The sequence below is a fragment of the Tupaia chinensis genome, unplaced genomic scaffold (assembly GCF_000334495.1).
Source record: "Tupaia chinensis unplaced genomic scaffold, TupChi_1.0 Scaffold000217_1, whole genome shotgun sequence".
NCBI classification, from domain to species: Eukaryota; Metazoa; Chordata; class Mammalia; order Scandentia; family Tupaiidae; genus Tupaia; species Tupaia belangeri.
In genome coordinates this window covers 1,923,584-1,939,534 of record NW_006159692.1, presented here as the reverse complement: position 1 = coordinate 1,939,534, position 15,951 = coordinate 1,923,584, and the positions used below count along the sequence as shown (strand labels likewise).

At 38.2% G+C, this 15,951-nt stretch overlaps 1 protein-coding gene across 1 annotated transcript in view; it reads left to right on the top strand.

Moving 5' to 3' along the window:
* The window catches only part of LIPT2-AS1 (LIPT2 antisense RNA 1), a 13,694-nt gene extending 3,612 nt beyond the window's left edge, over positions 1-10,082 (top strand). The window contains exon 3 of the mRNA XM_006147623.3: positions 4,931-10,082. Coding sequence (XP_006147685.1) covers positions 5,151-6,782 — 1,632 coding nt within the window. The 5' untranslated portion in view covers positions 4,931-5,150 and the 3' untranslated portion in view covers positions 6,783-10,082. The remainder of the gene's footprint in view (positions 1-4,930) is intronic.
* Positions 10,083-15,951: the final 5,869 nt, after the last annotated feature.

Below are 15,951 nucleotides of genomic sequence, written 5' to 3'. Positions count from 1 at the left end.
TCTATAATATCTCAGTGTTACAAAGTGGGAATCAAAATATGAAGGAACAGAATGTTGACGTTTGAGCATATTTAAACATGCAAAGATAATGAGAAGAGCAGGGAAAAAACACTGTAACTGTCTTGAACTAAATGTTTAAAATGTTGATCTGTCACTGTAGGAAGTAAACAGATAATATCTATAATTAATAAATGAAGAGATAATGGTAGCATGTTATTATAGATAAGTATGATAAGTATCAAAAGAATTCAAGTAAATCCAGAGTGGTTGCCTCTACGAAGTAAGACCTGAAGTGTGGAAAGGTAGGACATTTCCTTAGAAGCTCTTTTTAAATTCATAATTAACATTCTTTTTAAGATGTAGTATCTCAGAGAGAAGCATTCTTTTATTAAGCACTTTCTGTGTATCATGTCCATCTGTGTAAGAGCCCATCGTCTTTGTGAAGGAGGCTCTCCACTCCTGAGCCTACAGAGACTAACTGACCATTTTTCTAAAACACACTAAACTGGTACTTGCCTCAGACCACCTGCACTTTCTGTTCCCTCTGTCTATTTTTCCTAAATGTCTTTGCATGACCAACTCCTTCTCTGTATTCATATTAAATATACCCAGTCCAAAGACGCCATTTTTGCTCACCATACCTCACATTGTTCTCACCACCCCTCAGCTAGTCACTTTATATCACAGTGGTCTATTTCACTTCCTTCATAACACTTAGAATGCCTGAAATTAATGTATTTATTTATTTATGCTATGTATTCCTCACCACAATAAGACAGAAAATTTATCACCACCATATCCCTAGTACATAGAAGAATCCCTGGCACATAGTAGGTGTTCAATAAATACTTGTAAAATGAACGAAGTCTTATAAATGTGTAGCATCTCTAGCTCCTGTGACCTCCTTGAGAATAATGATAGTAACCTCTTTTTTTTTCTTTTTTTTTTTGTATTTTGTTTTGGATACCCAGTATCCAACATAGGACCTGGTTTCAAAATATGAGCTAAATATAACCATGGTTTTCATTAAGTAGTCAATAAATGTTTGTTATTTAAATGTATAAATGAATTAGTCCTATGGGCTTTTTTATATGACATCTCATCTGGTCTTCACACCCTTGTTATTTCTGCAGCGTAAATATATGTACATATAACCAAGAATGAGTTTCCCACTGTCTAAACCTTTCGAAGTGTCATAGCTGGGGCTTTGCTTCTATTGCATCTTTGATGTCCTCTTGTAGTGAAGGAATTCACACTGTTTTGAAAAAGTTTACTAGTATCCTGGACTGTTGACAAAGGTGAAAGCCATAGAGAACAATTAATTAGGAACCTCACAAAGGCTTCCACGCATGTGGAGCATCCTTCACCTAGGTGAGACCAAAGGCTGAATACAGGTGACTGTAATGGCTTGACAGTGAAAGCACCCTTTGCTCCTCTACACAAAATGACATGCTCGCTGACAAGATAGGGAATGGTCTGCAAGCACTTGGCTTAGAATTATTAATAGCTCTCCAGTGATGACCTGCAACCAGCTCTTCATGTGGGTTCCTCCTCATTCTCTGCCCTTTTTGGAAGTCAATCAACTGAATATTAATTATCTCTTTTATTTGTATCTGTGGTACAACAATCTCAATTCTCCACACGTCAACAGAGATATATCTGACTGCAGGGATGTGTGGAGTAAGGAAAAAAAGTACAGTACTAACATTTTTCATACTATTGCAAATATGGAAAACTATATTGCCAAATGGAACTACTTAAAATCAGAATGACACTACACACATCATGTTGCCTCGTAATGAAAATATCAGCATAGGGCAGTGCTGAGGGTCCTCATACATACTTTTCAAAAGCTGTCACAGGCCTCTTGATTCATTCTAGCAAGTTTTATTTCTCATGGCTATTACAGAATTCTAGCTTCCTCAGAAGGAGGAATTAGGATCATACCAATATGGTATTTTATTTTAGAAAATCTTTTTATTCTATGCTTTTCATATTTTAATTACTAGGGAAAATAATGTCATAAATAGTTGGATTATTTTTGGTTAAAGGAAGCTATGTATTTAGTGTAATTAATTATAAAAGTAATGACACCAATTTCAATAAATTTCTCAAAAAATATCATCTTTGTGGTATGCAACCAAGATTTTCATAATATTGGGAAGGAGGGAAGAAGGAAAAAAGAAAAGAAATAATATCTTTAGATGGTTTTTGTTTTCTGTCATCTAAGGGAATGTTTATAAGCTAAAGTCACAGAGATAAAGAATACTAAGGACATAAAGAAAGCTACAAATGATCTGTTCAACTTTCTCATTTAATAGGAAGAAAAAGTCAAAAACTCTGAAAAATTAAGTGGCATACCCAAGAACTTATCATTGAGTAGCAGAGCCAGTATATGAACACACAGAACATAACCAATTTTTAAAAAATAAATAGCACAAGAAAAGATATCAAATTATTAATAATTATTGAAATATGATCTCATATCAATAATTTTGTGACAAACTTTCTCTTTTAATTTTACCTGCCAGAGGAGCACATGCTTTCCACAGAGAAAGAGAAAAAAGCCCTCCTTCAGCAGGCCGTGGTCATGCCGCAGTCCTCTTTCCTCCATTTCTCCTTCCTATCTGGATTTCGGGTTCACCCAGCAAGTAACCAGTTTGGTTTTTTAAAGCTGACAGGACACAGATAGTGCACACCACCTAACCACTGCACTATGGGGCCAGCCCAAGACTAACATATCTTAAAAATACATGAACAAGAAAAAAAAAACACCTTGTTTCTAAAACAGCACTTAAGCCTTAACAGAAGTATACATTAGAAAGACAGATGTTAGGCAGGCTTTCATGTGCTTTCATTCATTGCATAGGGAGATCTCCTCCAAATGAATTACATGAATTATCCCTTAGCTGAGCAACTAAGAGATTTATATGCCTTGGGACAATGCCTCATAAGATTCCAGATAAGTAAGAGTGTGCCTTTATTTTATAAAGTGGGAGAAGGGACTAGAATGAAGGGAAAGGAAGGAATACAGACTTTGCTCAACACAAAGGAAAGGATATGTTGAAATAAGAGGGGAAATAAATAGGACTTTACAATCAAACAGGTGGCCTCTGGGTTCTGTCAGAAGTTTGTGACACCAAGTCAACTCCTTCTGAATCTTTTGCTGAATCTTTTGCTTCTTAAATGTTAGTTTCTCTGTGTGTCAGCCCTTCCTTGTACACACAGGGTACCCAGTAAATAGTAATTATTCCTACAATTTAATAGGAGAGACCAATGTAGAAAAATAATATGAAAGCGATCTAACCCCACAAAGCACTTCTCACTTCTCTTCAGGAAGTGAGTCCTTGTTGAATCTCATATATTTTTCATATAATATTTATTTACTGGATTTTAAATTATTCTGAGCTTTCAGGAACTGTGCTTTTCTCACTTTTGTAAAACTCCCAGCCCAGGGAACCAGCAGTTAGCGTAATGGCTATGTCGCTGGACTCCCACGTAGTCGACCGCAGTTCACGTCCTGGACCCGGTGGCTTAAAACTCACACCGGGCGCGTGTGCGTGCGTGCCCAAGATCCTGAGAGGAGAATGGAGGAGAAGGGATTGCGGCGTGACCATCCCCCCTGGGGGGTGGTTTCTCGCTTTCTGTCTCTATGTCTCTGTCTGTCTGTCTGGCGAGCGCACGCACCCTACAGTGAAAATCTCTCCAAAAAAAAAAAAAAAAAAAAACCCTCTTAAAAAAAAAAAAAAACTCCCAGCCCAAAGAACTGGTCTTGTACCCAATGGGAAAAGAAAGACAGCTTAGAGATGATTCAGCATATTAGACAGTTGATGGAAATCCAAACGAATACAGAGCTGATGAAAATGAAGGGAAAAAGTTGCTTCCCTGTAGGAACTCATAAATTAAGGCCCAAACCACAGAAGCTTAAATATCACTGAAAATTCTAATGAGTTCTTTCTGCGGTTTTAGGATGAAGGAAACATTTTATGTGTTTTATTTCTGAGCTTGATTAACGATAATTCTAAGTCACAACTGAATGTACAATTTGCAGAACAGTTAAAAAACAAGAAAACAAAAAACTTTCCAAAGAGTGGATATTTAGGAAATAGTTGTGAAGTGCTTGAGACATACAAGGAGACTTCAAAAATTCTGTGGAAAATTAGAATTCAAGTTTATTTTGTTTTTTGGATTTTCTTTTTTTAGTACTATTTCATGCTTCCATGAGGGAAAGACAGACAGAGATAAAGACCTCCAACAGGGTCTTGAGGCTGCGATTCACCTTCCATTCTCAACCAGCCCAGATCATGGGCACACATGCATGCCTGTTGTGCTCAGGGTGGTTTCAGGATGCAAACCCAGGACCTTTCCCAAGTGAGTTCAGCTGTATTACCACTGCAACAATGCCTGGCCCTATAAGTTTATTTTAGTAGAAAAAAATAAATTGAAATCCATGCAGTTCTTCATAATATACATTTTCTATGAACTTTTTGAGCATCCCCACCCCCATAGCTGAAATGAACTTTTTCTTTCATTTTTCCCAGTTGTTCATTATGGAACAATAAGTAACAAGGCAGTTAAATACCAAACAAATCATTTGGTATAAAAAGAAAAATAAATCTGTATTCAATGACTTTAAACTTAGGGTCTCCAATCTCTTGCCAAGGCATCTCCTTTGTTATCCAGCATGGGGCCCAGCTACTGACTGTGTTAGTCAAATAGCCAAGAGTATCAGGTTCCTTGCTAAAAATATTTCAACTCAAATAATCTTGGCAGACCGTAACAAGAAAAAATAAAATTCTGTCCAGTAGAGTGATCAAATTTTGGGAAACCGAATAGAAGCAGAAGAGACAGTAATTAATAGCTACATAACTTTAGGCAAGGTACTAATTGGGCCTGTCTTTTCATCATTAAAATGATATTTTTAATACAGGTCTACAATCTCTACTCTGCAATTTCAAAATAAGACAAAAACAAAAACACTGTGAAACCCAAAAGTGTTTTTTCATAAGTTTGGCACCAGGACTGTTTGGCAATACAACCTGCAGTGAACAAATAAGAAGCCTCTGTTGTCTCACACTTATATCCATTAATCACACATGCCTCTGCTGTCTGCTGACATTCAGTGATTTGGGGATTGATTACACTGGAAAATGTCCAAAAGAGTTCAAGATATACCTATGGGTAACAGGGAGAAGAAGAAAAGGAAGCATCTGTCTTTATCAATAGCTCAGAAAGTAGAGTTACTTCAGAAGCTTGATGGCGGTATGTCTGTACGGTGTCTCACTGAAGAATATGGTGTGGGAACCACCACCATATATGACTTAAAGAAACAGAAAGACAAGTTGTTGAAATTTTACAGTGACAGCGATAACCAAGAACTAATGAAAAATAGAAAAACATTGCATAGGGCCAAAAATGAAGATCTTGACCGTGTGTTGATTGAATGGATTCGTCAACAAAGAAGTAAAGACATGCCATTGACTGGTTTGTTGGTCATGAAACAAGCTAGAATATACCATGAAGAACTGAACATCGAAGGGGAGTGTGAATATTCAGAAGGCTGGCTACAGAAATTTAAAAAGCGTCACGGTATCAAGTATCTTAAAATCTGTGGAGAAAAACCATCTGCTGATCATGAAACTGCCGAAAATTATATAGACGAATTTGCTAAGATCATATCTGATGAAAACCTTAGCCCTGAACAAATTTATAATGCTGATGAAACAGCTCTGTACTGGTGCTATGCTCCTAGAAAAACCTTAACAATGGCTGATGAAAGGACACCAACAGATCTCAAGGATGCCAAGCAAAGGTTAACTGTTCTTGGGTGTGCTAATGCTACTGGCACACACAAGATAAAATTGGCAGTGATTGGAGAAAGCCTGTATCCAAGATGTTTAAAGAGTGTGCCTAATTTACCTGTGCATTATTATGGAAACAAGAAAGCATCAGTCACAAGAGAAATCTTTTCTGACTGGTTCAATAAGCACTTTGTTCCAGCAGCACGGGCTCATTGCAAACAAGCCGGACTGGAAGACAACTGCAAAATTTTGTTGTTCCTAGACAACTGTTCTGCACATCCCCCTCCTGAACTTCTTGGGAAAAGTAATGTTTTTGGCATTTACTTTCCCCCCAATGTGACATCTGTAATACAGCCTTGTGACCAAGGAATTCTACGTTCCATGAAAAGCAAATATAAACACTATTTTTTGAACCGCATGCTTGCTTCAGTTAACAGAGGCCTGAAAATCCAGGATTTCCTTAAAGAATTTAGTCTTAAGGATGCCATCTATGCAATTGCAAATGCTTGGAATGACGTTGATAAGTTAACATTAACAAATGCTTGGCACAGACTTTGGGCTACAATGATGTTTGAAAATGACCTTGCTGATGATGATTTTGAAGGATTTAGAGACTCTAATGAAAAGATGATGATATCAAAACTCATTACTTACGCAAAAAGTTTATCAGTTGAAAGTGTAAATAAGTTAGAAGAAGCTGACATTGAAGAAATGCTGAACATTGATAACGATGCACCCGTGGTGCAACCTTTGAGTGATGGGGAAATTGCTGAGATGGTGTTAAATACAGATCCGTATGAAGACAGTAGCAGTAATGATGATGATATTATGAGCATGGGCAAAAAAATCTCCATAGACCATATGGTGAAAATGTGTGACCGATTAATTGCTGGCCTTGAACGTTGTGCATTTATCAGTGAGCAAGAGCTCATGGCAATATTCTCAATTAAAGAAAAACTTATTAGACAGAAGCCCATGTAGGAGGAGGCAGATGATACTGGGAAAAGTCTAAAAAGACTCTATGATAATATCTATTCCTCATGTGAGAATCCTCTTTCTGGCTCATCAGATGTCTAGCTCTAGTCTGGTTTCATAGACAACGGTAATATTTGTGTCACCTTCTTTCCAAGATTCTCAAGCATCCAGAAGTGATAAACATTTATTGCATGTATGTGTGTTTTGAGTTAGTTTTCATCTATAGAAATATTAAAGTTTACTGGAAAATGTCCTTAGAAATAAGCTTTATCAAAAATGATAAAAGAAATAAGAAATTGATAGTGTATATGGTCTATCTTTATCCTGTTTCATTTACCAGTAAATTTATCTACCCACAGATGTCATTACCAGTAAATTTACTAGTTTGCTTATCTAAATAAACTAATATTATTTATGGTCTTTATTCCACTTAGTGTGAATTTTTGTGTATCTCTTTTCAGAAATGTTAATGTATTTCATTACGAAGTACAGTTGGGAATACTCACTGGAATATTACAAAATATGTATTATATGCATTATATCCCAAAGAATTTCTGTTTCTTTCTCAATTCCAAAAAATTCTCACTTCCAAAACATCTGGTCACCAAGGTTTTGGATAAGAGATTGTAGAACTGTAATAATACTTCTTAGTTTTGAAGATCCCTTGAGATACTCTATGTAAAGTGCCTGGCACAAAATACATGCTTGTTATCTGCTACTGTTCCTTCTACCCTACTTTTAAAATATAGGAGAAGGTCATTCTGTTATAGAAATTCATAAGTCAGCCTAGCATAGGTATTCATAAGTGTTCCTCAAATTTTATCACCCTAAGAGATGCTTTGGCAATGTACTGCTGATAATATGTGCTAGAGATCTCCCAGATCTCTATCCAAGACTTGGAAGCATTTCCCAAATTAGAGGATAGAAAATATTATGCTACATCAAGCTACATTGCATGTTAGTAAATTCATACACCTCTAGTTAGCCCTTATTTATTCGTCAAAGAAATGCAATTAATTGTTTATCTGTCAGCTAACCATTCCCTAGCTCCTTCTGCCACAAGCACTACATAAATAAGAGTTTAATCCCTCATGGGCAAAGATTGATTCTTAACCCTCTTTGTTGAACCTTCATTGCTATCATAAGACTTCCAACTAACTGAATAAATAAAGTTGGTACTCTGTTTTATAAATAAAGTTATTGTTAGCCTGATGAATGTAATTGGTTCCCCACAGCCTGGTCTCTGTTTAGATGTCTTTGTCCTATTTGTTTATTTAAAATGTAAGATGTATTGATTGTGTCTCATTAAAAAAGGTATACATAATTATTGTAGAAAACATAAAACATAAAAATATGATATATAAGAAAGGATATAAAATCATCCCTAGTCCTATATCCAGTGACGATCGTTTTAACATTTATTTACTTTCAAAACTATTGTGCTAAACTAAACCTTGTAAGGACAGAAATCATGTCCATCTGTTCCTGTTTTCTACCCTGTCCTCACTATCTCACAGTAATAGGCACTTAATACATTTAAAGAAAAAACACAAACATGTAGAAATCAACGTTCACAGGGGTTTTGGGCAACATTACTTTTAGTTAACACTATATTGTGAGCATTTTTCCATAAATCCTATTTATTTTTAAAGTTTTACTTTATTTATTTCTTCCACAAGTGAGAGAGAGAAAGACAGCACCACCGGCAAGATCTTAATGTTGTGATCCCGTCCCAGCTTCAGCAAGCCCTAAATCATGGACACATTATGTGCTCCACTTTCTTGGTGAGGTCTTCAGACACGAATTTAGAACCTTCCCATGAGGGTCAGCCTCACAGAGCTTTACATTTCACCTCTGTGCTCTTTGGCCCCATCCATATCAATCCTGTTAGATCTGACAAAGCCAGGTTTTTGCATTGCATTCAGCTTATCCTCTTACCTTCTGGGACTTGCTACTCCCAGGCCATAGGGTAAACATCATCCTACAGTCCTTCTGCCAGAGCAGCCTTCTTTCTTTGTTCTCCCCATGCCCATCATAATTGCCTCTAATTTCCCATTAGCTCGCACCCCAGCTCTCTGTTAGCTACTCTTATAAGGTGTAGTAAACCCTCACCATCATGTGACTTCATCTGTCATCCAAATGGCACTTGGCTCCTATGCTCCACTCAGCACTGTTCTTCACTTGAGGTGAGTTAAAGTTGCACAGAAGAACCATGACAGGGAAGGGAGAGAGAATCCCAGTGGAAAAAGATATTGCAGCAACTCTCTCTTTGTAAGTAAGGATGTGGCACATAGATCCTGTGTCCTCGGTATTAATGATTCCAGTGTCAGAATAAGTAACTGAAGCAGATGCTGGCTAACTGGGAGATGCCCAAAGTCCCTGCTGCCCTGGAAACCTCAGCCAGGCACAGGATTGTCAGTCTGCCCCATTGACATCTTAGCCAAAGTGAACAACCAGCTGCCAGATGATACTAAGCTTTATACTATAAGCTAGACCCTATGTAAGTGAATTTTTGGACTTTGTTTAATCTTATGCCAGGCTTTTTCTGTAAATTTTGAAAAATTCAAATAAAGGACACTGTTCTCTCCTCTTCCAAATAATATGTTTTATTAGCTGTTGACTTCCTTACCTAAGGAAAATAAGTGTCACCTACCGTGTGCATTCCAGTTGACTGGTTTTGGCTGCCTAAGACTGAGTTTTGAATTTCAGCAGTCTCTGTCAGCCTGAATCACGAGCATGTACACACCCAGCATGCTCAGAGACATCTTAGGACACAAACCCAGGACCTTTCCCACATGAGTCCAGTTGCATTACCACTACATTGCCACTTGGCCCCCATAATTTTTTTTAATAGCTGTCTCACAATCTGTCATGTGACTGCATTATTCACTGAACTAGTTCCCTCTCATTGGACATAGAAGGAATTATCTTCCAGAAAATCCATTCCTGGACTTTGCCTCTCAAACCAGCATTGATGTATGTGGCTGAGTGCCAGGAATTATGAATGCCACAGGGTAAATGTCTTAGAGCAATAAATATTCCACAAAATTGGAAGAGGAGATTCATTCTAAAATAAGCCCAACCCGGATAGAATTAGAATTATATATGAAAATTTAAGACAACACGAAAGGGATTTTAAAGATGGAATAAAACATGATTGAAAAGAAAATGACTTTGCAGACATATTTGTCAATTATATATATAACCTGTATTGGTAGAGCTGTGTGATAATTTTACATCTTGTGCTTGTATACATAAGAAAGCAGCGGCACCAGCAGATGGCATAATGGTTACATCACTAGACTCCCATGCAGTCGACTGTAGTTGGAGTCCCTGACCCAGTGGCTTAAAACTTAAGCCATGAGCATGCACATGTGTGCCCCAAATCCCCAGAGGAGAATGGAGGAGAAGGGATTGTGGTGTGGCCATTCCCCCGTAGGGTGATTTCTCTCTTTTCTGTCTGTCTTGCTCTGTCTCTCCAGTGAGCACATACATCCTATAGCAAAAATCTCTAAAAAAAAAAAAAAAAAAAAAAAAGAGAGAGAGAGAGAGAAAAGACAAAAAAGCAGCATCTGGGGCTAGCTTTATAGCATAGTGGTTAAGCCCTGTGCCTAGGTAGCCAAATCTTGCATGACTGATCATGGTTTGAACTGAAACCTTAGAATCAGCTTGAGAAACGTGCGGGGCATGTGCACATATATGCCCCAAACCCCGATAGGATGGAGAAATGGAGGACCATTGCAGTGTAACTACACCCTATTGCAGTGGGGGAGAGCACTCTCTTGCAATTAAAAAAATGTGGGACAGCATCTGTATGAATATATAAGAAAAGAAAATCTTACCATGCATTTATTGAAGGATTTCTGGGACTGTGTTTCTGTTCCTGTGCTCTGTTTTAAGTACGTGTATACTTTGCATGTATTTCACATAATAAAACAAAAAAGAACCTTTTATCATTGATTATTTCGACATTGTCTTCCTTATTTCTATTTTTTATTTGCATTATTTGAAGTGAGTTTTACTACTTTTAGGTACCTTTTTCTATTTTATTAGAAATATGCTTTTGCTTAAAAATGGATTTATAAGCAAGTTTTGTAACTTATTTTTTCACATTGGAAATTAATTTTATTGTGGTATTAAAAAAATAACAAAATTTACTATCTTAACCATTTTGAAGTGTACAGTAGTGCAAAGTCTTGAATATATTAACATTCTTGGGTAACAGATCTATAGTACTTTTTATCTTACAAATATGAATGCTGTACCCATTAAATAACTCTCTTTTTCAGTTTCCTTTCCTCCCAGTCTCTGGTAATTTCCATTTTAGCTTCTATTGGGTTGTCAGGAAAGTCATGACAGACGATACTAAACTTTACATTATGACCTTCCTAAGAAATAATTTTCTGTTTTTCTGTGCAAAAAAATGCATGACAAATTTCCAACAACCCATTATTTATATGAGTTTTAGTATTTTATGAGCCTTAAATAAGTGGGCTCACAGTATTTATGTTCTCGTGACTGGTTTATATCACTTAGCATAATGTCCTCAAGGCCCATATCATAGCATGTGACACAATTTCCTTCCTTTTTTTTTTTTTTTTTGAAAAGTTTTTGCTATAAGGTGAGTGTGCTCGCCAGAGACAGAAAGTGAGAAATCACCCCCCAGGGGGATGGCCATGCTGCAATCCCTTCTCCTCCATTCTCCTCTTGGGATCCTAGGTATGCATGCACACGCACCTGGTGTGAGTTTAAGCCACCAGGTCCAGGACTCGAACCACAATCAACTACATAGGAGTCCAGCAACATAGCCATTACACTAACTGCTGGTCCCAAGAATTTCCTTCCTTTTTAAGATATACCAGTATATTTCACATCTTGTTTATCCATTCACCTGTGGATGGGCACTTGGACTTCACTATCATTAATATTGCTGCTGTGAACTTGTGTGTGCAAATAGCTCAAGATTTTACTTTCTTTCAGGGGACCAGCAGTTAGCGTAATTGCTATGTCACTGGACTCCCATGTAGTCGAGTCCCGGACCCGGTGGCTCAAACCCACGCCGGGCGCGTGTGCATGTGTGCCCAAGATCCCGAGAGAAGGGAGGAGAAGGGATTGTGGCATGGCCATCCCCCCCAGGGGGTGATTTCTCGCTGTCTGTCTCTGTCTTTCTGGCAAGCACATGCGCCCTATAGCAAAAACCTCTCCAAAAAAAGAAAAATAAAAAAGGTTTTACTTTTAGTTCTTTTGGATGTATAGTCATAAATGGGATCGTTCAGTTTTATGATAGTTCTATTTTTAATTTTTTGAGGAACTTAAGTATTGTTTTCTACAGTTATATAACCCTTTAGTTAAAAAAAGAGAGAAATGTCAAACAAGTACCCTGCTTATAGAGGATTTAGATGGCCAACTCCCTAGATTCATAAGGGCAAGAATTCACTTCCCCATATTCCATTGCCCCTGTTCCTCTCCTGACAAAGCCCTGATTTTCTTTAGGTGTCCACTCCATTCAGAAGGCCCATGAATCAAAGGAATTTAACCTCATCCCCAGCTTTGAAATATCGGGAACCAGCAGTTAGCGTAATGGCTATGTCGCTGAACTCCCACGTAGTCGACCGTGGTTCGCGTCCCGGACCCAGTGACTTAAAACTCACGCCGGGCGCGTGTGCATGCGTGCCCAAGATCCCGAGAGGAGAATGGAGGAGAAGGGATTGCGGCATGACCATCCCCCCTGGGGTGATTTCTCGCTTTCTGTCTCTATGTCTCTGTCTGTCTGTCTGTCAAGAGTATCATGCGCCCTCTAGCGAAAAACCTCTCAAAAAAAAAATATATATATATCTTGCTTCCTCTTAATTACTCAGTACATTCCTTTCCAGTGAATGGGCTAGGAACTCAAACTTTAGTCTTTTATTGTTAGGCATTCCCCTAAGAAGTGTAACTGGTTAGAGGAGTGGACCTGTGTCCTGAGCTGGCCCGAACAGATGAAGTGGTAGGTTTCTATGGTATGTTTACATAGAAAATTTGCTTATTCTCCTGTAGAACATGAACTAAAAAATAAAAAAAGAAAAGTGTCCTCAGTAGCTGCTAAAACTTATTTCCTAACAGCGAGGGCTTTAGTCTGGAGACAAAGCTGACACTCAAAGAAGGTCAAGTTGAGATTATCGAAGAAATGAAATGGACCCCCGGTAACACTGGGCATGGAGCTCTGCCAGGCTCTGGGAGAAAATATTTGCAAAGTATTCCTCAAACAAAGGATTAATATCTAGATTATATGGATAATTCAGCGGATCACCCATAAGAGATGAATAATTCAGTTTAAAAAATAGGCAAATAAATTGAATAGACAACTCTCCAAGAAAGACTGACGAATGGCCAAGAGTCATGAATAAATGTTCAAAGTCTCCCATCATATGGGAGATGCACATTAAAACTATAATGACATAGGACCAGCAGAAGGCATAGTGGTTACTTCACAATCCCATTCCTGGACCTGGCGGCTTGAATCTCACGTGTGTGTGTATGTGTGCACACACACCCAAGACCCCGGAGTACAATGGAGAAGAAGGGATTGTGGCATGGTCATCCCCCCAGGGGGTGATTTCTCATTTTCCCTCTCACTGTGCTGTCTGTCTGTCTCTCTCTCTCTTCCCTTCCCCCTACCCCTCCCCAGCAGTACATACACCCTAAAGCAGAAACTTCTAAAACAAACAAACAAAATGAGATATTTAACCCCAGTTAGAATGGCTAGAATTAAAAAAAAAACAGTAAGTGCTGATGAGGTTGTTGTGAAAAGTGAACTCTCTTATACTGTTGGTAGGAATGTAAATTAGTCCAACCTCTGGCGATTTTTTTTTTTTTTTTTGGAGAGATTTTCACTGTAGGGCGCGTGCGCTCGCCAAACAGACAGAGAGAGACATAGAGACAGAAAGCGAGAAATCACCCCCCAGGGGGGATGGTCACACCGCAATCCCTTCTCCTCCATTCTCCTCTCGGGATCTTGGGCACGCACGCACACGCGCCCAGCGTGAGTTTTAAGCCACCGGGTCCAGGACACGAACCACGGTCGACTACGTGGGAGTCCAGCGACATAGCCATTACGCTAACTGCTGGTTCCCCCTCTGGTGATTTTTTAAAAACCTACAAATAGAACTTCCATATGACCCAGCGATCCTACTTCTTGGTATCTACTCAAAGGATAGGAAAACACTCATTTGGTAAGACATCTTCACATCCATGTTTATTGCTGCATTATTTATAATTGCTAAAACATGGAGCCAACATAGGTATCCAGAAACTTATGACTGTGTTGAAAAACTGTGGCACATATGTACTATGGAATATTACACAGCTGTAAGAAACAATAAGATTCTATCATTCAACTCAAAATGGATGAATAAAGATTTAATGTTGGGGCAGCAAGTGGTGTGGTGGTTAAGAAACTGGACACTCCCACATGGCCAGCCACGATTCGAGTCTCAGACCTGGTGGCTTGCTTTCTCACTTTCTCTCTCTCTCTCACTCTCACCCTCTGTCTCTCTTTGGTCAAATTAAAAAAATAAATGAATGAATAAATAAAATAAATAATTATTTTTTTAAAAAAAGAAACAATAAGATTCTATCATTCAACTCAAAATGGATGAATAAAGATTTAATGTTGGGTCAGCAAGTGGTGTGGTGGTTAAGAAACTGGACACTCCCACATGGCCAGCCACGATTCGAGTCTCAGACCTGGTGGCTTGCTTTCTCACTTCCCTTCTCTCTGTGTGTCTTTCTCCAGTCAAATGAAAATGACTGAATGAATAAATTAAATTAATAATTCTTTTTTTATAAAAAAGGAAGATTTGATGTTAAGCAAAGTGAGCCAAACTTTAAAAGATACACTTTGTATATCCCTATTCAGTTTTGTGCTGAGTGCTTGTACTTTATGGCAAGAATTGAGAAATCTGAAGATGTGATGGTGGAGAGGATTGTGTGGATGCTAGCGATAGTAAGGGGGAAAGTGATTGGTAGATGGTGGATGTGAAAAATAATTATAAATAATAAACTTTTGTTAACAAGAGAAAAGCAAAACTTTTTATGTATTGTCTGAAATAGTTCACAATAGTGTGTATCTGTTAATTTATCTATCATCAAAAAAGCACTTTGCCTAAAAAAAAGAGGGCATGCGCACTCACCAGAGTGAGACATTGAGAGAGAAAGTAAGAACTCACTCCCCAGGAGGGATAGCCATGCAGCAATCTCTTCTCCATTCTTTTCCTGGGGTTTGGGGCATGCACACACACGTGCCCTGTGTGATTTTCAAACCACCAGCTCCAGGACTTGAACTAAAGTCAGCCATGTGGGAATCTAGCACCATTGACCTAACAATTCTGTTTATTAAGTAATTCTGCTTTCAATATTTTGAGTAACTAGGAACAATGTGGGGCTACTCCCACTCCACAGCAACCAAATACAACACATTCTGTGGAACGTTTATCATCTCAAGAAAAGAAGGTCTCTAAGAATGCTCCCAAATTAGTTAATGAAAGCTGAACCTCCTATCTGTCCACAACAGATAGGAGACAAACACTGGGATAGCTAGCAGTGTGTGTGTGAGGCAGAGGTGGCGGGGGGAGGGGGTTCCCTGGCTTGGAGTGAGACTGTGAAATTGGATACCATTTTAGAAATCATTTGACCTAATTTTATAATTTACCTATCTTGAGATACAGCTGTTGCATTCCTACACATACAGAAAGTCACTTTCATAATGTAAATTAGGAGACATTTACCATGTTGTTCATGAAGTACTATTTATAATATTATAACACTGGGCCAGCAGGTGGTGTGGTGGTTAAGGCACTGGACTTCCACATAGCCGTCCATAGTTTGAGTCCTGAACCTAGTGTTTTGCTTTCTCATTTTCCCTCTTCTCTCTCTCACTGTCTCTCTCTCTGTCTCTCTCTCTGTCTGTCTCTCTCTCTTTCTCTGGTGAATTCACATAACCTATAGCAATTTTTTTCAAATAATTCTTTAAAATAATGTAACACTAGAAGAAATGCTCATTGACTGTATATTGAGGTAAAAGTCGTGGTTTGCTCATGGAATGGAATATTATACAATGGTGAAAATTAATGAACTTCAGCTATATGCAACAACATGGACACAAGAATGAATTTAATAACATTATAGTGAATGAGAA